Source organism: Helicoverpa zea, chromosome 18 (assembly GCF_022581195.2).
Source record: "Helicoverpa zea isolate HzStark_Cry1AcR chromosome 18, ilHelZeax1.1, whole genome shotgun sequence".
Taxonomy (NCBI): Eukaryota; Metazoa; Arthropoda; class Insecta; order Lepidoptera; family Noctuidae; genus Helicoverpa; species Helicoverpa zea.
Window position 1 is genome coordinate 10,962,794 of NC_061469.1, and position 27,955 is coordinate 10,990,748.

The 27,955-nt window shown below is 34.3% G+C and overlaps 1 protein-coding gene across 1 annotated transcript in view; it reads left to right on the top strand.

Moving 5' to 3' along the window:
• The window catches only part of LOC124639151 (potassium voltage-gated channel protein Shaw-like), a 187,563-nt gene that overhangs the window by 9,362 nt on the left and 150,246 nt on the right, over window positions 1-27,955 (top strand). Inside the window, exon 2 of the mRNA XM_047176387.1 lies at window positions 17,465-17,645. Coding sequence (XP_047032343.1) covers window positions 17,465-17,645 — 181 coding nt within the window. The remainder of the gene's footprint in view (window positions 1-17,464; window positions 17,646-27,955) is intronic.

Here is a 27,955-nt window from a genome sequence, read left to right on the forward strand (position 1 = left end):
TTTTCTTTACACTGCTGAATTAACATTAATTAAAGTAAAAAGAAAACAAACACCACTTGCCATATGTTTTATTTACACAAACACGTTTAACAAAAACGCATCGTCAGCCGTGAGCCGGCCGACTACTTTTCAAGTGTCTAGTATACGTCACAAGTGGGTTCCAGTTACTTCAAGTGCGTGTTTATGCATAGTTAATGTTCTTTCCCGTTCAATTCGTACAAGTAAGAGCAAGAAAGGTACAGCATTACGTCATAAAGCGATAAGATAAAGCGACGGTTCGCAGAGGACTCCTGGAGTCCGCGCCACAGATGACCGTTTTTTGACAGAGAGCTCCTGGAGTCCGTTCAACAGACGAGGGGACATAGTCGCTTTTACTGTCTCTATATCCCTTTGTACGCTTAAATCTTCAAAACTGCGCAACCGATTTCATGCGGCTTTTTTTAATAGAGAGGAAGGTTTATATGTATAATAACATGCATTAAATAGTTGAGAAATACTGTTATCTCGTGCGAAGCCGGGGCGGGTCGCTAGTGTATGTATGATTTACTCACAATCGTGTTTATAATATGCAACTAGAAAACGTATTAATTCAGTCAATTATAAATTTCTGCCTCTTTTGAAACGATTGCGATTGAGTAAAATAATAATCCTGTGCCTTGGCACCAGATTCATGAATAATTTTGTTTTGGTTTTGATGTAATTATCTCTCTTACAATGGATTTACTTTCTCTTGGGTCTTCAAATATTGGAACTATCTAATAGCCTGTCAGATATCAGACATTTCTTGTTAAATATTGATAACTAGCCTCAGCTTGTAAGACTGGAGCAGACCCTAACCCAGTTAGGGACATTCTAAGCTAACTGGTTTTGACATACATATTTATATTAATATTGCTCTAATATTTACTAGTTAATCTTACATCTAAGCTTATATGAAATCGCAGGTTTAAATTAACCTTGTTCGGGTAGTTCCTAAGTATGTATATTGAAAATGAATATTTTTGGCATTTAACTTTTCGAATAATTTTGTATTATTTTATCTAGATTGTTTACTCTTACGTTTTTTACTATATTTTTTTTTTAAATAACGACCAACCATTTGTATATGTACATTCATTGTGATCATTTTTGTGGTAATGTATTTTTTATTTGAATTATAAAGCCGAATAGTTTGCTTATTTATTTGAACGTACTAATCCTGGGAAATACTGGTCCGATTTGAAAAATATTTCAGTGATAGATAAACGATACTATACAGGAAGTGTAAAAGGGTTTTTATCCTTGTGCGCGTAATAGCTCCTATGGGATGCAAATGATTATGATACGGGACTGTTTAGGCCATTAGATAGTTCACCATACCCGTAAGGATTCCTTTGGGATACGGGGAAATCCGAATGTATTACATAGTCTTTAATAACTCTATTTATTGTTTGTGTAGTTTACTACTTGAACAAAGATTACAATTTACAATGTTGATGTATGAGCTAAGATGTTTACAATGTTTGTAAATTGTAGTTTTGCTTTGATACGTTATGTAAAATATCTTTCTGGTGCATCTTTGTAATGAATGTCTTTTAATATTTTAATCGTTAGGCATAGTTTTTGGAGATTTTATTAGCTTTATTTCAGCACGATTTAATGGGAATTTATAACAGAGATGAATAACAGAGTAATATTTGATACTTTGAGATGATAATAAACTCTAATATTGTTCACAACCCACTTACGACCAGTCTTTAAGTTACTACAAGAGTTCAGACAAAGCTAGCACAAGTTAGCTCACTATTATCTAACTCCTAAACGACCATAAACGTTCCTTATAAAATACAGCAGAAAGCTCCAAGCCATTAGTACAAAACTTTCTCAGATAAACAACACACGACAGGAAGTATTCAAAAAGGGGAAAAGCATAGACATATGTAGGTATATAACTACGTATTTTCTCCCCTGAATGTTCTTGAAAAACTGTAATTTCCTACAAACAGCTACAGCAAAGGCAATTGGATTTTTCAGGCCAAAATTTCTAAAAGGCCGAGAGTTTATCCCTCTAATTGGGATCAAACGAAATTGGATTCTAATTCAGGAAGGTTTAAGTCTATTTTTGTGTGAGATGATTCCGCTTCTGTAGCATTTAATTTAGCGAAAAATATAGAGGTTAGATTTTTGCTCAGGTAATTCTCAATTGTTTTGTTGTAAGGTGCAAAAAAAATGTTCTTGCTAAATTGGGTGGATTAATTCGGGGCTCTGTTGAACATGTGTGTGGAAAATATGTGTGGGATGGCAGTAGAAGTAGATTATGTTTCATCGCGAATGCGTGAACGTAAAAAATATTTGCCCAAAGTTGAGGAAAAAAATAACCCAAAAACCAATCAGCATATAAAACATCAGGATATTTTTTTAACAAAATTAACTAATTTACATAAAACCTTCATTTCAGAAGGCATCCCTAACATTGTCCACACTTATACAAAAGATGGGAAAAATAAAATGTTCCTGGCTGATGCCAACTAGTATTTGTGTCCCAATGGGCATGTCTGTCGAAGAGAGATAGGACAAATGGACAGGCTCAATCAACAATGTGACGTTGTCTGATGGTACAATAGATGGTCTTAGACACTCATTAATTATGCGTATCGGTCGCGAGGGTGACGTTGAACTTGAGAATCTGAAATCAAATGATTTTGGTCCAGATAAAGATCCTTTTGGGACCGATTTGGGATTTAAAACTGGAGATTTCTTTTCTCGTGAAGAATGGATTGGTAAGATTTATTTGGTTTTAAATGGTTGTAATGGATGGATGTTTTAGGTGTCAAAGTCTTGTTGTGAAACTAGCTTATTTCTACGGCGTCTTTTGCGTATTGAAAGTTTGAGAGACCCTCTATCATCTATAATAATAAAAAAATATCTATAGGTATATTCATTCCCAAGAAAATAATCTTACAATATGTTATCTAAATTGGTTTTACAGTTTTCCGTTAAAGTTTGACACACATTTCATGGGTTTGAGACTAGCCTTATAGTCAGAATTTTCTATCATGGTCTGAAGTAGGTACTCAAGCTATTTTCACCTTTTAGCCTTGTACGCTAAAAATAAAAATTGATTGTCCAGTATATTAGGTTTAAAAGGATGTTAGCCAGGCGAGGTGATCAAGTTATGTGGCTTGCAGAAAATTATGAACTAAATGGCACTCGACTAGCTTAAGTGGAATTTCAAATTCAATGTGAGGCAGTTTCAGATTACAACATAAACGTATGGCCTACACGTATAAGTAAGAAGTAAATACATAGAACAATATTATATATACTAATGTTATAAAGAGGAAAACTTTGTTTGTTTGTTTGTTTGGTTGTAATGAATAGGCTCAAAAACTATTGGATAGTTTTTAAAAATTCTTTCACTATTCGAAAGCTACATTATCCACGAGTAACATAGGCTATATTTTATCCCGGTACGGGCAGTAGTTACCACGGGACGCGGGTGAAACCGCGGGAAAACGGCTAGTAATATATAAAACGAATAAAAAAGCAAATGCAGTAATAACCCAATCAGTTCAGACTCTTACTAAGACATCTAGATTAAGACGTACTTGTTTTAAACCGAAACAACAAATGAAAACATAAATAGGTATAAATGTCATGATCATGATAATGACTTTAATTTTTTTTAAATATTTTCCATTACATCATCTTTGCTTGAGCTGATTGAACAAAAATTAAAAGGACATTTCGAAGACAATTTCGAGAAAAAAGGATAAAAGTAAAGTAAGGCAAGACAATTACGTAGATTGAAGTTGAGCCAAACGTGCTATGTGAACTTAGAAATACATGTGTATTGAAAGCAATTTAGAACATTACAGATAATTGAATTTATAGAACATTGAACATGTGGTGCCATTGCGAGATGACAAATGGGGTTATTCCTTTGTTAGAAAGCTTTCTATTTTTTCTAATCTGCTTCTCTGACTGTGCTTTTACTTTTATTTCTGGTAATGCTAGTCATTGTCTTATTAAACGTTATTATTTAATCCTACATTTTCACACGACAAATGCAATTTATATCTGTCATATTTTCATTCTGTTTCTATAAATTATTTTTGTGAAACTTTTTATTATATTGCCTTTCTGCTTCGTCATTAATTTCAATTCAAATCAGTCATTCGCCCAAACGAGCTTGAAACAGCTTCAAGTCAAAGTTCTACAATACAAATCTCCTTAATGTCCGCCATGACATGTTTGGGCAAGTGTTGCCAGTTATTGATTAACGTTCAATATTTTGTAGGATCCCACACAAGCTAACATTGCAGTTTCAACGCTCTCAACGCAGTATCTGTAAACACTGAAGTATATAAAGTTTCTTTGATCTATTCTTTTCGTTCCGTTCTGGTCTTTCCCACCTACTTTCACTTTATTTTCTCGACTTAGACGTTGTTCTAATCTCTTCTACTTTTACCCTCTCCAGGTTTTATCTATTACCTCCTTTTCTCTATCTTTCATTGTTCCTTTTTCTTTTTCCGAAGTATTGCAGCCGACGAAGCAAAACTATCCGTAGCAAGGTATTTAATACATACTAGAGTGTTAGTGTGTGGTTCGCTTTAAGATTCTAACGAGCGTCCAAAGTTTGATCCCCCTTTCAGTTAGCTGGACGCCTTTGCTGAAAGATTTTGTCACGATATTCGCTAACTTTCAAACGAAAATTAAAGTTTTTTGTTCAAATTTGAAAGATGATGAGGGAGATAGTATTGATATAATTAATCAGATGAATAGAATAGTTTCTCTGACAGTTTTAGAAGCTGTTGTTAGACGTCTAACTATGATGAATGATGCTAGACAATGAGAACATTGATTTATTAGCGTATCAATGAATCTTTTGATTTTGAATAGATTTTGCATTATAACCATATTATAATATTACAATTGTTTTTCATAGATATATAGAATAATGCAAAGAATATCAGGGTTTATAATTATATAAACGAAGTTCTAACACAAAATATTTCTCATGAAATCTTCACACTTTTATCGGTCTTGAGAATCACCTAAAATACTATTTCAAAGAGGCAGTAGATTTTTACTATTCAAATCGTCCATAAACTTATGCCTAATGTTCATGAACACTGGGTTAGTACTATACATTATAATTTATTTCGCTCCAAAGCGCTGTAGCAGAAAATTCTTTTATCTTTATCATCACGTGCCAAATATTCTTGTAGACAGAAAAGCGTTAGACCAACTGGATTTTATAATAAAGTGCTGGCAGTCTTCCACAGTTCCAAAAACTGGATAAGTATCTTTTTGCCATCTGCAAAACAACATAGGTAAAGAAAAGAAAGGTCTTTTATATCCGGATGAATGAAGTTGATCCCTCACTTCATGACTCAAACAGGTAAACTAATGAAAATTTGAATACATGTCAACGGCATAATTTTCAAAATTTCAACGTTCTAACAGCATTATGGCTCACGTAGTCGGTATTCGCTTTCATAGCTTTACGCATACAAATTCCTTCTAAAATACGTACACGTTCACACTGCATTTCGGATGCAACACAAATTTCACTTTGCACAAGAGAACCGCTTCATCAGGGAAAGCTTTTAGCACCTAATGTGTTTTTGAGTGTTGGTGCACAATTTTTGTACTCAAAACTCGAATTGAAAACATCATGGTGAAAAGAATCTAGGTATATTAATGTTCTAACGTCGAAGAGTTTGTTTGAACGCGGTAATCTCAGGAACTGCAGAACCGATTTGGAAAATTCTCTCAGTGTTAGCTAGCCTGTTTATTGAGGAAGGTTGTACGGTACTTTTATTCGGATGGATGGTGTAGTTCCCCTGGGATGAGGGTGAAACCAGCGGTGGAGCGAGTATGGCAATAAAAATTCTTTTGTGTGCTATAACATGAAAATGGCAGGTAGCCTGTCAGGCTGTTTGATTTACAAGGGGAACGTGAAATTTTTGAAAGTGTTCAGCTGGTCGTAATGGCTGTCTTTGAGTGTGGGACAAATGTTGATCGAACTGGTTCTTAGATTAAATGACACTGCCAGTGGATGAAACATTTCGACCCTACTTCTTTTTTCTGGTTTAACTCAAATTTATGTATTGTTAAGAAAATTGCTTTTACCATAATTTGACTCTATAACTATTCCACTTACCTCTATGCCCAATTTTATTTAACAAATAAATAAACACCAGTCGGCAAAATACTAATCATGGAATAATTAACGTAATTGGTGATCTTTGACTTAAAGAGATTAAATTATAAATACTTGAAATAAATAACTTTACTTCCAGCAAAAACTACCGCATACCACTATGCAGCGCATATGAACAAGAGCATCGTTCTCGTACATAGACATCCTCTATCATTAATCAGACGCGACCCAATAACGTCATACGACCACTAATCTATCTGACAAATGCATTAATTATAGGGGGATGTCATCAAAACAAACATTTTTCTTTTCTATTACAATATTGCGTTAATTATATGATTTATATAGAGATGACAAGAGATTATTCTCAGGCCCATTTTCACCGACTACATAAACAAACGTTGTTCTTCAAATAACTGTTCATTTGAAAATTGAAATTGAAAATTCATAGTATGGACTGACCGTTTTTGGGGCCATTGACAGCGCTGTCAGTCAGTACAAAAAAAACTGTTTTCCCTTAAAAATTGACAGCTGTCAATTGCACAAAATATCTGTAGCACTATAAACAGTTATTTTAATAAAACTGACGTTTATCCACTCAAGCGTCCGGGCGACTATAGTCGCCCAAAAATTTTTGGCGTTAAGCGTCCGGGCGACTATAGCAGCCTCTTTGACTTGTGCACTTTAAACGAATTTTTATCTATGACAAGTTTCAAAGAGCTTTACGAATGTTACACTAGATGGATCTGTATTAAATAACGCGTCTATGGGTCGGTAAAACAGTATGCCAGGTACAGCAAGAATATAAAAAATAATTGTTTACAAACTGTGTGTCAAGTTTTGTGAAGTGTTTAGGAACTTTACATTTAATATTTAATTATTCATTTATTTATCATCCTACTGTATTAGTGTTATATATTAAAATAATCTTCAAGATTCATTCTTTCAAAATATTCATAAGTGCTATCAATCCAAAATTTGATAGGTTGTCTTTACATTTAAATAAAGTCGGCATGCGAGAACTGCCTTTGAGTACCAGTTTTTCGTTAAGTTTTTGTGTGTTAAATTCTATATTTTAATAAAATTCTTCTTGAAATTAAGAGAATAGGTCATAATTAATGTATAAAAAAAATATGAGGAAAAAAGAAACGGAAATAGTTAGGATTTAACGTTTTTTTCGTCATTTTGTCATCCGAGGCGATAACAGATTGCTGCGGGAATGCCTTGTTTGTTTTGGTTTAATGTGCTACACTGTTCATTCCAAGTATATATAATATTGGTATCAAAAAAAAGCTTATTTAATCTAGTTTAATAATAAGTATAAATCAATGAGAAAAGTTAAATAACGTTTAGTTAAAACTTGTTAAAACAAATATTTTGCTTGAATTTAGCCTGTTCTGTTAAGATCAACTTTTTTTTATGCATTTGTGATTGATTTCTGTACTTTAATTAGTACATATTTTTATTCATTAATAATTCAGCTTTATACTGGTATATTTTACTTTGCTATAGCTGCAATAGTTTGCTAGAAAATACACTTTAAATCGGTAACGGCATGGGGCGCTCGACGCGATTCAACACAGATCGAGCGCGTGAACGTACGAGGTGTTGACAGGTGTCGCACGCGAACGCTTGAGTGGTTATGTTGTCGGGGAACTTGGGCCTAAGTGTGTTAACCTTTAAAATAAATGCTCACTTTATATCCAAGAACATTGTCTTTAGACTATTCAACGCATCTGCTCTGATAATTAAAAGAGCCATTTAAAACTATAGGCTTCGTAAAGATCGTTAAGCAAAAATACAAGGAACGAGTCGAAAAAAAGAAAAATAGCTGCCAGCATTTTATTTCATTTTTGATTTTATCTTTTCAACTCCATTACAGTAACAGCATCAGATAATTCTTGCTTTTCCATTACGGAATCTGGATGGAAACCTTTTGTCAGTATCTCCGTACTTTTTCGCTCGATCAGCAAAAACCCCTAGTATTTTGTGGTCCGTTATTTTTTCTAACCCCGAGGTCCCTTTGTAACCGAGGGATGGACCTGTCTTGGTTTTATTTATTTTTGTTTTGTGGTTCTACTATTGGTTCGGAAGTCATGTTGTTTTCGATTGTCACAGGGTTGTTATGGATTTATGTGTGAGTTTTGGTTACGTGGTATCCCTAGATTTGGTATGGTTCTTAGTGCGTCATTTTTTATTGAGTTACTAGATATTTAGTTTTCTGAATTTGTTGTTTTTAATGTATTTTAAGCTAATGGTTTAATAAAAAAGTTATCTCAATCTCAAATGTTTGGAACTAAAAACATCATCTCTCTATATTTTTCTTATTAGTACCTAAAAGCGTCTACATTATTAATTATTAAATAAATATTATAAATACAAAGCACTTTAATCTTGTAAATCCTAACAACCTCACCTGACCTTTTCAAAACAAATTCTTAGAAGTGAGAACAAGCGCTGCCATGGTAACTACAGGTGGTCCAAAATATAAGGGATCACCCAGACATTGTTGTGGCCCATAATATTTTACGTAGCCCCAGGATATATGGTACCGCCTTTGTTGAACTACATCATAAAATAATTTCGACAACCTTACAACCTTGAAAGGCACAGATAATTGGGTACTTTGACCTTTAAATAAGGTACTTACAAATAGTTTTTATGTTAGGTTCGGGACTGGTTTTCGCTGAAGTTTTTAATAGGGTCAACATTTGTAAATGAATGCGTGTTCGGACTTTTACAAATATCCAGATATTATTCTTGAAAAAGCAACCGTATGTAAAGAAAGGTCTTAATCACCAACTAATTTACGCATTTTTCACCGACGAAAGGTAGTATATTTGTCTGCCGGGCTTATACTACAAAATTACAGAACCGTTTTAAATTAAATTTGGTACACAGAAATTAAGTCTAGACCCAGAGAAAAGACATAGGCTACTTTTACCCTACCCACTCGCGGTAGCGCTAAAGTAGTTCCTAATAAAAAATACAGATACTCCATTGTTTCTATAAACCTTAGAACAAGGCACCTGATATAAAATTAAAAATAACACAGCTTGAACCGACACACCGGCTGTGACGTAGCAGTGACCGGATCGCTGGCTCCACGCGATTTTACGCTTCGTTTGCTTGTCTTGTGTCAACATATGAACGCACTAGGCGTGGAAAACGCACATCTATACTTCACTTCATTAGTATAGAACAGAGTCGCTTTCTGTTTACCGATGTGTGCTTAAATCTTTAAAACTACGCAGCGGATTTTGATGTGTTTTTTTTTTAATAGATAGAGTGATTGAAGAGGGAGGTTTATGGATATAATAGTATGTATTAGCATATATTATCATCATAGTTTTTATATGTATCAGCATTGTACCCGTGCGAGAAGCTGGGGTGGGTTGCTAGTATATCGCGACCCGCCCCGGCTCTCGATATATGTACTAGCGGTCGAAGAAGAGTTAGTTTGAAAACGAGAATCTTGGGAATTGCTGTGTGGTATGTCCGAACGCAGATGAAACTGAGAAGAAAGGTGGAAGAATCTCTCAAATGAGACTTATTACTTCTACTTCTTCCAACCAGTTTCTTAATTGGAGCTACCTCAATCGGTAAAGTTTTAAGTCTTTCAAAGTAATTATGACCAAAACGCGAGTGTCAAACGTCGCAGTTATCCCACCCAGTGCGTCACAAAGCAACAAGCGCTCACCTCTAAGACGGAAATTTCTTTATCAGGTTCAGTAAATCCTGTCGCTTTAATCTCCATATATTATAATTATATTCAATGGCTGTTCATTGCGTTGATACGAAGCGATTCCCCCTCTATTTACAGTAATATTGATCATCCAAGTGAGATAGTTGGATCATTTCAAGTTAAACTTGGTTTGTGATTATTATGTCTTTGATCTTATAAATTGGTCTAAATTACTTTTCTAGTAAAAACTAGTCATTCCTTTTCTCCATGAGTTGGTAGAGCAATAATTAACGATGCAATGAAACAACCTGCCTTTTCCATAGGTAAGCAAAGATATACCTAGTAGTAATACTAAAGTAGCTCTGTCTACCGCTCTTACACACCTAACCTTCTGAAAAGATTTTAATGAAAAGTACCCAGAAATTCTAGAGCCTGAGATAGATCAAAGACTACGTTTAATCCGGAAATAGTTCGGGGAAGATAATATCCTTATACAGCAAAGATTTCAAACATATAAAAACAAAGTTTCCGAACGTTTTGTAAATTCTCTAGGTTGTATTCGACAAGTGGCTTCGACGCTCCATTCGCTTTATTTCAAGCACTCACTTTCTCTAGCGAAGCTTTTCTTTTATTAAAGATATTCTTGTTGTTGAATTCTGCTTTTTCATTTGAAAGACGCGGAATTACTAGCAATCTTACCAGAGTTGCTATTCTGAAAATAACAAGCTTATCTTCATTGTCTTGAAAAAATCTTATTTGTTTAGAGACAAGAGAGGGGAGTTGGTGTAATTTTGTGGGTTTATGAAAGCAAAATTGCGACTTATGATAGGATAATGAATTAATACGGATTACCATCTTCATTTTGTCATTTAAATAATTCAGACTGCTTTAGTAAACATTTTGCTACGATTTTTACACTATATAGCCAAAAATTGTGATCCGCCCTTAATTACTGACATTCATTCATATTATTTAATCCGCATAAAAGTTGTGTTCTTTGTACCACAGATCATGACACAGCAAACCCTCTTTTTTGTAGTGGCATATGATCAGAAGATCTCTTTCGATGTATGTGCAGACTTTCACTGACTAAAAAGTACCATGTTCCTTCTGGAGCCCTTTGTGTATCAGAGCTGAGGTAACTCGCGCGAACAATCCCGCAGTCCCAGAGGGCGACCTAAGACAGGTTGAAAACAAAATATTATAAAATATAAATAAAGACAACTTAATGACGTTTGCTTACTTACTTAAAATATATTTATACGTCTTAGCAGTTACATGAGTTAGTGGCTCGTCCCTAATGGGTCTATTTATAATTCAAACTAGCTAAACCCACATTTTCATCACTCCTTTTCACTTTCCCTGGAAGTTGAGAGTTAATTAGTATTAATCATTTAATTTCGTTAAAGTTCATATCTTTTTTTATTAAATCTTTACCTTTTTTTATCACAGACTTCTAAGCCATTATTTTGTAAATTGTACACAGAAATACGAACAAATAATTGTTTAATTATTTTGAACCTCTTTGAAGGGAAATAAAGGATCAGTTTAAAATGGGGGTGTTAGCCTTCAGATTTTATCATTACTACCATACACCGTACAAGATTATTACTAAGAAATATCTCCGTATTACATAAATATCTGTAAGTCAACTAATGGTTGGTTCGTAGAAATGTTCAAAGCAGGGAGTTGTTTACGTTAACAACGAAAGCTGTACATTTTATTTGAAGAATATAAATCTGTGATGGAAACGTATTAAAGTTAATGGTAAACTGAAATTAACAGACATTGGTGTCCCAAAAGTCTTTTTGAAAATGGGTAACACAACAAACACTGAAAAAAAAAAACAGTCGATCTAGTAGTTCCTGAGATTAGCGCATTCTAATATCCAAACATACACTTCAACTTTGTATAAACATACTCGTATACCATCTCAACCACGTTCATAAAATTCTGGGTCACACATCCACCATTAACTTTACCATTAAATGCATTAATCTCAGTAACATTAAACATACGCTGTCCCTTAAATTAGCATTAAGTTCTAACAGTGGAAGTTTGGTCACAATCCGCTTAGCATTTTACGAGTTACGTACATAAAGTAGGGATAGACAAACGTCATAAAACTTAGAATTGTTGCGTACAATGTTGGTTGTCTTTTACGAGTAAGTTACTCTAAAATGGTGCTCCCGAAACTTAAGTAGTGGTCAACTACAGTGTAGTAATGAGGATATACTTGTATGTACGAATGTAAAGGGTGCCTCTATGAAAACCGTATGGATGGATCATTAAGCTAGTTTAAGCTGGTCTTTCTCTGATTGTTATGTGGATGGGTGGATGTGATTAAGATATGAGTATTTAGAACTTACTGCATTTCTGATCTTGTTCTGTGTGATTTAAGTCATCATCGCTAAGGTCCCATTTGTCTTTATTATGTTTCATTTAAATGGATTCTGCTATTTTAGCGTGTGGACTGTGGGTGTAACAAACAAAAATTTGCATGATATTGATTATGAAATGAATAATTACAATGTTTTGTAAAGAAGAGGGTATGAAACAAAGTTTACTTCGAGTAATAAATCAAATTATAATTTAACTAGTTTCCCTTCTCTTAAACCGGGAAGTTAAAACGCCACAAATTACACAACTATTATTTCCCTTAATCCCCCTGATGAAAGTTCCCCATAATAAATTGATGCGACCGGATCCGAACCCACGACCTTCCGATCCCGGGAAACCCTCCGTTGGGTTATCGTCCCTTCCCGTACATCTGTTATCCCTTTGAGTAGATCTTGATTGAAAATGCGGCTAATGATGACAGTACATTTGGAAATATTATGTTCCCTGATACTTACTTTGTGCTGTCCAAAATGTTGAAAATATGTGTAGGTAATAAAGAAATTATTATAGGTATTTGGGGAATATATGAACAGTGGAAAAATGTAAAATTGGTTCAGTCTAACAGCGTGAGTAATAACTTCCAGACTCCAAGCAGCTTTGTGAATAGGTATTCCACGAAGAAATCTCGGCCCGGCAAAGGTTTCGAACCCTTGACCCGTTACAGGGCAGTCGTGTTTGCGACTACAAGTTTTTTTTATTAAAATGTTTTAATTTGTTGAATAATCAAAGTCATTGATGAAAAAAGAATCTTGTATATATTGAGAAATATCGTTACCCTAGTCTAATCTGAAGCCCAACTTTTCCATCCCCAAACAAAATTTCCCCTTTCTATTTCAAAATTGCGAAAACTAAACTCAGCTTTTTCGATACTAGAGCAGTTTTCAATTCTCTATTTGCATGGGGAGAGCAAAATACTAGTGGCACTGAAAATGGCATTGATTTACGAGGCGAAGGCAGTAGGTGTTCGACTGGCGTGAAGTTTCTGCGATTTATTTCAGTAGCTGGAAAAACGCAGGCATTGTTGAGTCGAAGTGCATTTGATAGACCAATTTAAGGAGTAATAACGTTCTTTCTGCTAAGTGTGGATATTCACTGAAGTCATGTTTAACTCCACATATGTAGCTTTGAAAGTTAGTTGTGAAAAGTGTGAGAAGTAAAGTATTCAGATTCATATCAAAATAATCTGCTTAGTTTTTTCCCAATTGTGCTTAGTTTGGCTAAACCTCTAACTGAATGCAGCTAAGTATAAGTATTTTATTTGGGAAGACTGCCTATTATACCTCCTCATCTCAGGCAATATACGACTTATATACTAACACTAGTTGTCAGAGTTTAGAAAAATGATCACATAAAAGTCAGTATACCAGTTTCCATGGAACTACTGAATAAACGTCGAAACATAATAGATCTTTTTATTCTGTTTTCTAACATGTTTGCTCGGATATTCTCCTGAATTCAAGATCAGTAAATAAACCGTATAAACGATTGTAAATCACATTTTATAGGCACCCGGGGAATTCGTTTAAAGTTTAGTGATTTTTAAAGCCCAATTCTTTATTGTTATTTGCGGTGAAATGGTGATAAAATCTCTTGAGGTGTGACTTGAAGCTGCTTTTACATTTTGCCAGTTTGTGGTGACTTATAAACTGTAAGGCTTGGTTGTGATTATTGATAAAATTTTGTCGACTTTGTCGGTCTATAGGTTGGCAATAAAACTGTGACATACAAATAAGTTTTTTCATTATTCATACTTGTGTAGGTACATTTACACGAATTCTCTACTGTCGAACAAAACACTTGATAAACTAATTGTTTGTTTGTTCCATGAACACGATACTCGTAATAATCAAGGAAGGCTAGTTTTCATCCAGGTGCATGAAGTAATTCCCACAAGACGCGGGTGAATCCACTTGCAGGAGCTAGTTTAACATACGACAATATCAATTTGATCTAGAAAATCATATAACACTTCAACTGAATCTGAAAATAGATTTAGGTGATTCGTCATTTCAAGAACTGAAAGTGTCGAATTTCCATTAGTCGTGCGCTGAAAATAATAATTTATGACTAGAATAAAAGCTGAAAGATGAAACGATCAAACCTTTTCTATATTTCAGTTATTTTTGTTATATCTATAATTTATCGTACCAAAATAAAATTTTAGTCATATTCGAGACGATTGTTTTTCATTTTATTTGACAAAAAATTGTTTGTTACTAAACTTAATGATTTCGATATTTTGTAAATGTTACTGTGTCGAAATTATATCAATTTGTGGATTATCGAGGTAATATTGTCGTTCTTTTAATACACCTAACTTTTGCAGTGACGACTGACGTTTTGAGTAACAAACGTCAGTAGATTTTTAAATTGAATTTAATTAGTAACGCCTGTTGCTTTGTCTATTTTTTGACTATTTCAGTTTGACTGCTGTGTAAATAGAAGATAGGTATAAATAGTAGGCCTTTGACTGTGTCACAGACTGAGTTACAGTCCAGCTGAAGAGCTCTCTATCACGTTCACGTTTTAACTCTACACAGCGAATACCAATTTCTATTAATTTACTTCAGTTACCGCAATAGTTATATCAGTTACCGCAGTCATACTATATGTCTGATTCACCCAAACTGTTTTTGTTTTACTCCAAACAAGCAATGTAACAGCATTACAAAATTTATTTTTGTACACACAATCCTATTTATTTTTCTAAGACATCCAAATGGAACTTTTTCTCACCTTCGTACTCAAATCGTAAAATACATATATTTATGCGTACACGCAATAGGAGCCACTATTTACGGAAACATTTTACATTACAAGATTTCAATTTAAAATCTATTACATTTGAACAGTTCACAGACAAATAATGTAAACACTAAAGTCTGAAACATTTGCAGTTATTAAAAACTACGTCTTCACACAATTTTGAACTCTATTCCTCTAACTCAAGTTCCAATTTTAATTGCAACACATTCATTAATGAGATGAAGAGAGTTATGAAAATAGACCTTATTACTTCCGTATAAAATTTGAAATCAATTAACAGGCTTGATCTGAAGTCAAATGTACTAAGTTTCTTAGATTATGACGTGAAAAGGGTACTACAGTTATTAAGTCCTAGTTTTGAGCATTGTACCTCTGTAAGATACTGGAATTTTATAGATACCGTACAAGAAATTGCCATTACCGTTCTCATTTTTATACAGTACCTCATAATATTTTTATAGGGTCTTTCTTTCCTTATATTTTAGAGCTGGAGTAAGTGTCATTTGTCATGCTCGTCACGACACTGTTCCGTATATTTGACGATCAACACGTTTTTATGCTGTCGTGAAAAATTTTAAGCCCTCTTACTCATAGACGGAGGCTAGATGTCGAGACTAAATGATAAAATTTTAAGTATTAATTTCACTATGAACCTCGATTGCTTTAAATTATTAGTTAACAAGTATTATCCGGAACTTCTTACGACGATTTTTCATCAAAAATATGTTCTCGTCGGCATATGTCCACTTCTTCTTCTTAAACTTACTGTTTGAGAGAGTAGAGAGTACATCAGAAGAAATATTTATGTACGTCACACTATCACAAACCGGTAAAATTTCTCATCAAAAGATGAAAAAAGTGGTTCATTTAATTGTAAGTAACTCCACTGTAATCATCAAAAGTAAACATCAAACACAAAAATAAATAAAACCATGCAATCATCTTTAACATACATTTTATATTTTAAACCATGATTGTTTCTGGCTGCCAGCCAAGTAAAGCAATAAATAAATAGCGATGCATGCAGCCTTTTTATGTAAACCTCGGATTAAAATCAATGTTAATCTACGTGGAAGTAAAAAACCTGTGATATTCAGTTTTGTATTAATATCTGGGTCTCACCCATTTGTGTTTCGGAAGGTGCGTTTCATTGTGGGTCCTGGTTGTCAGACTTTCTAGCTTTTGATTGCCCGTAACGGCAGCCAAAGATATTCAATTGACAGCCTTCAATTTAATGTGCCTTCCAAAACACGAAGAAACTCGTCATGACAATATGGTCATTAATTGACCAACAGCGCTAAGCATAGGTTAATCTTACGATCAATCGAACCACACGGCTGTTATTTAGCCACGAATTCTTCTTAAGTTCTTTAACAAGTAAGCAATTCATTTTTCCTTAAATTTCTTCTCATCGCTCCTAATCAATTTGATCCTCATAGCTTTCCACTGAATGCTTCTTGTAAACGGCTGGTATTTTCATAGCTTTTCTCTTGGTAAAGCGCGAGAATAGAATAGTGCTATGGAAACCTAGCTAGACTCTTCTGGCCTGGATCTGCAGTGCATTGTTAAATACGATTTTAATTAAGCGTCGCGCAAATGTCTGCATTGACACCTACTTTTATTGTAAGGTAATGATCAAGGGTGTGTTATCAATAAGCAATTGTTACTCAATTTTAGAGCTGTAATTAAATTTACGTAACCAACATTTTTTGCAATTTAATTATTAAAGCATTTTTCGACATTACACCGAATAAGAACAATACAAAATAGCTTGTAAGAACCGCCATCTATTAATTTATTTTTATCAAAATATAGAAGTGGAACAATATGCTTACAACATGTTAAGTCGGAATTAGGTTACGTTTTTATCTTTTCTGAACTTTAAGTCATCAAAACACCATACATTTCTAAGCACCGTCACACGAAATCCATAAAACATACACCATTACAAGCCCCAACAGAAAATGATTTTCCTTCACACCCGTTTTGATGGAAAACGTTATCGTGAATAAATAACACCCTATGAGGAGATGGAGAGACACTTTATTTTTATTTTATTGGGCGGATATTGTTCGGAAGCAGTGGGGGCTTCCACTTATCTTTATGGGGGATTCTGCTTCGTTATGGGGGACTGCTGATGGTGAACGATTGTGTTGGGATGATGGATTTGTATAGATTTATTTGTGGTTGGACAGAAGTCGGGTAGATTTAATAGCCATTATGTCTTAGTGCATGGATCCACTAGCTTATGTCTGCGGCTTCATCCTCATTCTGTGAGAGCTTTTCCGCGCACCCGAATGTAGCCTTAAATGTTCTATCTAACTCTGAAATTGGTTTTCAAATAAGTCCAGTAGTGCTAGAATTAGCACGTTTAAACGAACAAAAAAAAAACAATGAAAATCTTTAGCTTTAGACATTAGTACCAACAAAATAATTGGAAGTTTAAATTAGTTTACCGCGCATAGATCCACACTATCAGTCCAAAAAGGCTCATTTCTATTTTCTTTTCCCAGAACCGGCAAACTGCACTATCCCACAAATGTGTGCGGGCCACTGTTCGAGGAGGAGCTGGAGTTCTGGGGGCTGGACTCCAACCAGGTGGAACCGTGCTGCTGGTCCACCTACAGTATACACAGGGATACACAGGTGAGTTTAGTATAAGGTGGTGGTGATTTTCAACATTTAGCCATGGTATGACGTTCATTTAAACCTGACCATTTTAAGATATCGATGATTAAAGTATTTTGGAAAAAGGCACCTAAAAACTGCTCATTACAAATGTTATTATTTATGTGAATTTTATACAAAACAGATATTATTTATGTGAATTTTATCCATAAATATATACGGCAATTATTTTAATCATTATTTTATCTATAAGGTTTGTAGTTGAACGGATTATATCTGAATACGCGATCATATTTTATTTCGTCACGTCAAATTGCAGTATAATCGGGTTATTAGAACGAGGAAACAGAGTGCATTATTGTCTGCACAATTGCGAGTCCACTAATATCAATATGTCTATATGTGTATATAGAGAACAGCGGCTGTGGCAAATTAATTTGTCTGGACGCCACAAAGCATAAGTCAATACAGACTTATAAAACTCACATAGTCGTCCATCATACCATAATCCTAACTTGGCAACCGTCACCTACTCGTTCAAGCAAGCGAAACATTGACAGAGCACCATCCAACAGTTAGCTGCAGATTTATTCACAGACTTTTCCCGGATAGCCGGAGTCTTCATGAGACGTTAGATTGGCGGATTGGCAATGATAGAGATTACTATTGATGAAACCGTTGACCCGAAAGGGGGAAATACGAGAAAAAAGCAATAAATTCACCCCGGATTGGCGAGATGCCAAAAAAACGCTGCTAAGCCATCTACATGAGTTTAAGCTTGAATTAACTGCTATAAACAATAGATTTTTTGTTGAAGGTTTATTACGGGCTTATTGTTTAACGAAGAGAAATACAAAATGTTAGCAGTAGGTCTTTAGATAATTAAGAATGGCACCCTGGAGTCAATCATAGGTCACTTTTTATATGGGCGATGTGAGTAGCTCTACACGGACGTGGGTGAAACGGTAGGCGAAAGCACTATTAGTAAATAATGATTCAGATCAACAGGTTTAACTTCACTAATACGTTCGTCACCAAAAACAAAATAAATCACCCCAATCACAAAATATATTTGACACATTAATAATGCCGTTTATTGAAATATTAAGGCCATGTTAATTAACATTTTCCGAGTATTATGTTCACGAATAGAGCGTTCATTAGTTGATGGAAATCCTGTTTCGAACTAGGTCACTTTTGACGAGTTCTAAATAAATTCAATTACAATTTATTCATCGCTAATAATTTTGTTATAAATATTCATTCACACTTAGGTACTTTCTTTGTGACTATTCTATTTATATAATTTTTGTAATTATTAATAAGACATTAGTAACTTTATTTGAATTTTAAGGACCCTTAAGATAAGAGTGTAACAATAATATTTATTATAAGAAGCTTTTTATCTACATATATGCGGGAAATAGGTAGTTCCAGTTGGACGTCTGAGGAACTTTATAATAGTTACAGCTAGTAAGCTATGAAAGGTACCTTAACTCAAACTAATTAACATCTTCAAAAGAATTAAAATCAAAACCTCCTTTAAATTCGTTTCCAAAGTCAATAATTTACCTGTTGCCACGACATAAAGGAAATTAACCCTTAAATTAATTCCAAAATAGGCATTTGAGAACACAAAGGAAACATAAATACGGATCAAAAGGGCCTATACAATTTCATTAAGTAAAAGGAAGTGCCAATTGCAGCGTTAATACGTGATCGAATTTTGTTCTTCCACAAATTATTTCTACAAATATAGGTACTCAGTTCTAGTATTTTTTTTAACTAGCCTATGCTGTCTCACTGCTGGGCAAAGGTCTCCCCCATAGCCTTCCACTTTTCTTTGTCCATCGCTGTTTGAGGCCAGTCAGAGAGGAAGCTGTCCAAGTCTTCTCTCCAGCGTTTCCTTGGTCTCACTCTCGGTCGCCTTCCATCCTCAGTTCTAGTATACTTGGGGTTCTAGGAACTGCTTCAAGCACATGGATGAAAAATAGCTTCTATGTTATCCTGACATACATATATGTATATAAGTAAGCTAGGTCACTGTCAAGTTACACAAACATTCGTTCAGAAGTTTTTGTGTGAAAGAGGAACAAACATTCATTACCTACATCTGGTCATTCGTTTCTAATATAAGAAAGATTGACCTGTTTCATTAAAATCTTTTAGAAGGTAACTAGTAGTTAGCTGTCAATAAAGATAAGTATTAGCAATTTAGCCTGAAATAACTCCAAACAGTCTTCAAAGGCTTTCATTTCCAAAATAACTAGGCCATCATTTGAAAGAAAGCACTCCAAAAATGGATTATCTGTTTATCTCTTCAAATCGTCAACCCTTTCAATTTTTTTTAGAATCTGTCTGGACCAATAAAGAGGGTTTGGATCATGGAAAACAAAATGACTAGCGGAGGTGCCATAACGGAAAATCTCCTATGAAAGTAGCGCGCCAAAATGTGGGTGAGCGGGGGACGAGGAACGTTGCTGTCTCCGCCTTTATACATCTTCTTTGGTCCCGACCATTGTTTATAATACCATAAATCGTTGACTCTAAGAACTCTCTAAAATGTCTCTAAGAACCCGAACACCTCATTAGTTCACTTGTAATTTATAACTTTAGTTATGTCCATCGTATGAATTTGACCTAAAAGAAGGCGCTTGACCTACCTGCACTATGGTATCTCCGCTCATCTTTCCTTATTCCGTAGTCTGGACCAATAAAAAGGGTTTGAATGAAGTGAGGCCATCTAAAATCAACCAATAGGAGGCCTAAGATGTCACATTTTCACTTGATAAGCGATCTTTCGTCGCCTTTAATAGATAGGGACCTCTTTTTCCTTTTAGCTCCAGGGTGAAGATAACCATCTTAGACCCTCTTTATTTCTTGATAATTTATGTGGGAAAGTATTATTATTTAGGAATATTACTTAGTAAGTAGGTTATGTTCGTTGTTTCAGCCGTCATCTAAACATTTTGATAAGTCCTATTTCTTTGAGATAATATAGTTTTCTGTGAAATAATTAACTTCAAAGAAACCGGTCTTGATGGAAATAAACAAATATTCATGTACAAGAAGCTAACTTTCTCATTACTTTGATTTTCTTATACGAAAGTTAATTATAATTTGACTTTTTGTTTCCTGTGGTACCACTCGTCAAAAGAGAAATATTTACTTCTCGCAAGCGGATGAAAGTATTTCCTTTCTCAGGCTCTAAACTATCTGTGTACCAAAATTAACGGTTCTATACTTTTGGTGTGAAAGCACGACAAACAAACGGACTTACTTGTCCATTTATAATAGCAAAGATTTATGTACTTACACACTAAATAGTGACCTTTTCCAAGTATTCATCACAAACATAACCTATGTTCAAAGGCTTACAAATCTACATGGTATTAGGACGGTTTCTCGCTGTGTAAGCTGAGGATCTGAGCACCTGTCCATCATTTTGATGGATGAAGTGTATCACGCTTCAAATCAAATCAAATCAAATCAAATCAAATCGTTTATTTTGCAAAGAATATGGGTACAAAATAAGATGTTAGATTTATACATAGTTCCAACACATTCTACCTTACGGCATGCAAAAGAAAAATAAAAGTTTTAAAGTTATTAGGTACTATACAAACAAATAAAAATTTATTAAAAGGCAACAATTACTTAAATTATAATAGAAAAGAAATATACCTATAACATTATTATAGACTATCGTCATTCAGAAAATCTTGAATTGAGTAATAGCATTTATCTATAAGTAGTGACGTTAGCCTCTTTTTGAAAAGACCTAAAGTTAGTTCTTTGTAGGCCTGGGGTATTTTATTATAGATGACAGGGCCCATTGTCAGAAGGCTTTTCTTTAATAATGCTGTTTTGTATGTACCTGTAAACATTCGATTTTTATATTGTGATCTAACTAATCCCGGACGTGTTCTAATATCGTCCATTAGGGTGAATAAGTGACTGTTTGTTTTAACAAATATTGCAACTTCTATTATGTACAGAGATGGAAATGTAAGTAGTTTTAGGGATTTGAACACAGGTACACAACTGTCGGTATTTTTAAGGCTAGTCATTGATCTTATGCAACGTTTTTGGGCTTTGAATATGCTCTCTCTCTCAGTACAGTTGCCCCAGAAAACTACGCCAAATCTCAAAACAGAAACTACTAGACCATGATAAGCTTCAAGTACAGTGCGGTTATTTACTTTTTTTGCTAGGTTATAGAGTAAGTACGCTGCCTTGCCTAACCTTTTACATATATCCTCGGAATGCGGTCTCCAAGTTAATTTGTTATCAATAAGAATGCCAAGGAATTTTGTTATGTTTGTCGAATCTACTTTTTGTCCTTCATATTTTATATCATAATCTTCAGCTACTAGACGCTGATGAAAGTGCATTACTTTTGTTTTTTGTATATTTATAACTAAATTATTCCTATCTAGCCAATTTATTATGCTCTGTAATGTATTATTTATATCGGATTCATAATTAAGTTTATTTTGGCATTTTACTATTGCTGTGCTGTCATCCGCAAATAGTACCATACATTGGTTAATTTGGCGAGGCATAAATAAATAAATAAATAAATAAATAAATAAATAATTTATTCACACAAACTTTTTACAAAAATCCTATTGAAAACCCTGACTTCTGAGCTAAGTAAAAACTTGTGTTACAGAAGTCAGTACCCTCTTCCAGTTTCTGTTATACAAATTGTGAATAAAAAAGGAAATTAGAAAATTAAAGTAGCTTAACATAAATCTAATAATAATGGAAGGTTACTTATGAGTGTTTATAGAAGTCTTTGTGAGTGAGTGAGTGAGTGTGTGTGTGTGTGTGTGAGTGTGTGTGTGTGTGTGTGTGTGCGTGTGTGTGTGTGTGTGTGTAAGTGCGTGTGTTATGTCTGAATATGATAATAGGGAATGTTAATTTGCGAGCAATAGCCTTTCAGTTTGGTCGTAGTTCAATTGAAGTAGCCAGTTTTTAACTTTGATTTTTGTTTCTCGAACGGTAAGTGGATGAATGTTTATTAATTTATTTATTTTATTGTATAAGTAGGATGACCTATAAGATTGTTGTCGTCTAGCCGTAGCCGTCCGACATCTGTCCGGTAAGCAAACGTTTTTAATAACTCGTTTCCTCTTATACTCATTTACAGGACAGGGAGTTTGCTTGTGTTTTTTAGTTATAATTTGGAAAATGTATAATTGTCTAATTGTAAGCAGCTCGCAATTTTCGTACAACTGTTTAGACGGATATCTGAAGGGCTTAAAGGTCATCACTTTTAGTAATGACCTTTGAGCCCTCTCTAATTGCATCATGCGGGTTTTGCAGGCACCACCCCAAACTCCTATGCAGTATCCAAGAATGGATTGAGCTAAGGCATAATATATATTACGGAGAAGCGAGAAGTCCGCGGCGTGTCTGAGTTTTTTGAAAACCCAAATTAACTTCCTAGTACGACACGTCACAACATTTATATGAGGTTCCCAACTTAGCCTCTCATCTAATATAACACCTAAATATTTGACATGTGTAACTTTATTAATAGAAAGACAAGAACAGCCTGTGCCATTAGGATAATTGCAGGAATGAGCTCTGATAGTAATGTTATTAAGGTTGTTTTTGGAAAATGAAAATTGAATGAATGAGGTTTTAGATACATTGAGGGTAAGGAGATTGGTTTCCAGCCACTGGCCAAGACGATGGAGGCCATTCTCGGCAATACGAGTTACCTCTTCCCAAGTCCCACCATGGAATACTATGGCAGTATCATCAGCATACGTAAATATTTTCCCGTTACAGAGCGGTTGGAGACATAAGTCATTGATGTACACCAGGAAGAGACTCGGTCCTAGAATACTGCCCTGAGGAACGCCAAAAACAACATTTTCTTCAGAGCTAACATAACTTCCAATCTTTACCTGTTGTCTACGGTTATATAAAAAGTCTCCAAAAATTTTTAGGGCCGTTCCCCTCACGCCAATGACATCCAGCTTGTTCACAAGTGCTGGAATCGAGACAGTGTCGAAAGCTTTGGCTAAATCCAGGAAAATACCTATACACTTTTGATTTTCGTCAACTTTAGTAGTTACGAAATCGGTAAGTAGACTAACTGCATCATCGGTGCTTTTTGATGTCCTAAAACCAAATTGATTGTTTGCCAAAATACTTTTACTTTCAAGAAAATTAATGAGTCTGCTGTTAAGAGTTTTTTCTAATAGTTTTGAGAGTGAGGACAATACAGAGATAGGCCTATAATTCGACACATCGTCTCGATTCCCGCCCTTGTGCACAGGAGTAATGAGTGCCCTCTTAAACACATCTGGAAAGATACCTTGAGCATAACACAGTTCAAACAGACAAGTCAGAGGAGGGACTATAGTATTTTTGCACAGTTTGAGTAACTGAACTGGAATAGAGTCCCAGCCAGTAGCACAATTGTTTTTAAGGTTTGATATTAAAGCTTCAATTTCAGATTCATCCGGCGGTAAAAGAACTATAGAATTATGGTTGCGAGGGACTTTAAAATTGTAATTAGGTTTACGCGTAACAGTAATGGCATCGGCAAGTTGCTTGCCAATTTGCGAAAAATATTTATTAATGGTGTCAATATTGTTTAAATTAGAATTTAATAAGCCATCCGAGGTCGATTTATCACCAGTGTAGTTAATTATAGCCTTTATTGCTTTCCACGAATCTTTAGGAGTTTTGGCGTTTTGTAGTAAAGACTTTTCGTAGTTAGATTTTAATTTCCTCAACAGAGAATTGCAATAATTCCGGTAACGTTTAAACGTTATTTCTAAGATGTGGTTAGAAGGGCACGTCTTATGTCGTTTATGCAGTCGGTCCCTATGCCTAATACAGCGCAGAAGGCCACCAGTAATCCATGGTTTAAGGATTCTTTTTTTGCAAGTTGTTCGATAGACTTTAGTATTCATATTCACAATGTTAGAGAGTTTATCAACAAAAACAGTAGCGGCATTGTTTGCATCAGAAATAGTGTTAATGAAGGAGAAATCAAGTGCTTCTATTTGACTAACGCACGCTTTTATGTCTAATTTAATTACACTACAGTTCTTGTTTACAATTCTACGCTGGGACATGCCCAATGAGATAATAACAGGTAAATGGTCTGTTATGCAGGAGTCAATAACACAAACAGTTGCAGGATACATAGTTTTCATCATGCAGTGGTCGAGGCAGTTAAGCATTCTGGTGGGATAAGTATGAGCAGGTAATATCCCAAATTCTGCCAATAGGTTCAAATACGACGAGCTGCATCTGTCTGTGTTATTAATTTTAATATCAATATTAATATCTCCGATTAGAAATACGTTTTTATTAGAATTCATTGGGCGTAGAATATTATCCAGCGAGTCAAGAAAACTATCCAGGCATTGTATGGACGGCGACCTGTATACAGCCAATATAAGTATATCGGGTTCAATGTGCAACAATAAAAAATTGGCTCCAGAGTAATCCGGCTCCACCACAGAACACTTAATCGATTTCCTAACGTATATAACGATACCATCGCTTTTATTCAAATATTTTTTAGAAATATATGTGTTATAGTTATCAATAGATGGGACATTTTTATTAGCGTGAAGCCAACACTCCGTTAAAATAATGACGTCATTTTCAAATGCTAGACTGTGTAATAAAACTAATAGATTGTCTAAGTTTTTGTATATACTACGAATGTTAAGGGAAAAAATATTTAATGACTTGTTGTTATTACCAATGAGAGTATTACACGTCAAAGTATCGCAATTATAAGCCGAAGCAATAGTTATTTTGTCCACTTCTGTAGACGTGTTTATGATCGAATGAACGAAGGCATGTCATTGATATATAAAAGAAATAGTAAGGGGCCAAGCACACTCCCTTGGGGTACGCCATATTTAACTATTCTGTAACTGGATAAATATTTAAGCTCTTGTTTTGATGATACACATACCCTTGATATTTCGGTACATTGCATTCGATTAGTAAGGTATGACTTTATTAGATTCAGGACGTTTCCTCTTATTCCGTACTTAAAGAGTTTAGTTACAAGAGTTTCATGTTTTACATAATCGAATGCTTTTGTCATATCAGTATATATGGCGCATACAGGTATTTTCTGGTCTACATTTGGCATTACGTTATTGAGTAGGTCGTAAATTGCCATATTAATATTTTTGTTTTTTCTAAACCCCTTTTGTTCATCACATAATATTTTATTTTTATTTAAGAAATCATAAACTGCCTCGTACATAATTTTTTCAAAAACTTTAGAAAATACAGGAATTAGGGCTACTGGTCTATAATTAGCTAAGTCTTCTTTATCGTTTTTTTTATATAATGGTTTAATAATTACTTTTTTAAGGTTATCGGGGAAGGTACCTGAGGCAATGCTTGCATTCATGATATGACTAAGGGGTGCAGCAATAATTTCAGCTACAAATTTGACAACAGAAGTTGTTATGCCGTCGTAGCCATGACTTTTTTTGTTTTTTAATGTTCTTATTGCTCTGGCTATATCTTGTGGAACCACGGGCGGCATAAACATTGAGTTAGGATTATTATCTATTTTAGTCATGTTATTTATTTCAGATTTTTCTTTGGATACGTCTTTTACTTGGTCTATAAAGAAATTATTGAATGATTCGGCAATTTCATGAGGGTCTTTAACGATGGAATTATGGTTATTTATTTGTAATATAGGATCCTTAGTAAATTTAGTGTTATTTATAATTTGCCACGCTGCTTTGCTTTTGTTCTCAGAATTATTAATCATATAGTTGTTTTGGGCTTTTTGCGTAAGTCTAATAATTTTTTTGAGTTTCTGTGAATAAGTTTTGAACGTGTGTTTATTTTTAGCTGTAGGAGATGACCTGTACTGCCATAATAAACTTCTTTTTTTGCGAGTACAAATTCTGATTCCTCGAGATATCCACTTAATTTTTTTGTCTGGTTTGACAATAACCAATTTAATTGGAAAGCAAAGGTTATACATAAGGCAAAAAATATTAATGAAATTATTATAGGCTTCGTTGGCATTCTCAGTATCGAACACATCTAAGAAAGTGAGAGATTTTAGACATTTTTTAAATTTAATCAAGTATTCTTTTGTAATCATGCGCTTTTTTATTCGCCAGGAATTAATTATACAAGTTTTCTTTACAGGGATTTTCAAAAGTTGAGCCGTATGATCAGATAAAGCAAGTTCTATTATTTCACTGTCGCACTTCTGCTTACAGTTATGAGCAATGTTATCTAGGCAAGTTTTACTCAATAGGCGTGTTGGTTGTTGTATTTCTAATTTAAGATTGTAATTGAGCAGTATAGATTCAAAGTCCAAGGTAAATCTATTCCTTTTTATTATGTCTATGTTAAAATCCCCATATATATTGCTTCATGAGGGCACTGAGCTGGTTTATCTTGGGTGCAAGGGATTTTAAGCTTTCAACCGGTTTTTGAGGTGTGTTTTTTGGGAGTTTGGACTACCATAATTTTTGATGTTTTAAAAGAAATATTAACTTGCAGAAACAAATCAATCTTGCAATCAAATAAAAAGTGCTGAAATGCTGAGTAATATTGCTCTTGTTCTATTTATTGGTTCACCTTGTTTGATATTCGTCACCGTTAAATAATATTAATGAACCTTCTACGTCGAATTAAATTAGAAGAAGATAGAATGTTCAAACATTTGAAAAAACATAGTATATTATTATACCTACATTAACATGACATTCATCTCTCAAGAAAACATATTCAACAACAACAATTTCTAATAGGACAACATCTAATGTCTTAACAATAACATTACCTTTAGGAAAATTCCGTGAAACACAAATACCGAGTCTCTCATTTAACAGGTAAATATATTAAATCAATTACATTAACGAAGGGTGATAAACAAAGCTAACACATACATTAGCGAGCGTGTCATATTCAGTGTTTTATCTACTACAATTTCACGTTGAAATGTTAATCTGTTTATACAAAGTCATGTTATACGATACTTTTGTACTTTGTTTTGAACACACTACAGCACGTCAGGCTGTCAAATGTCTTTAATGGATTTTTAACTTTATCTTTAAAGGAAAAGGTTCAATTTTGATTGGGATAATTTGACATATTGGAGTAGCTTGATGTATGCGATCCTTTAGTGCGTTAACTTTTAGCTAATTGTGATCATGGACGTCTTTTAAGAAGTAAAAGTATAAAGAATAGTTAAGAGGTGGAAATGTTGCACATAATTACTTACTATCACCACATTTTACCATTGTCAAGTAAGGCAAGGCACATGCATGTAAACAATGCTCTTTTGTACCTCTAAG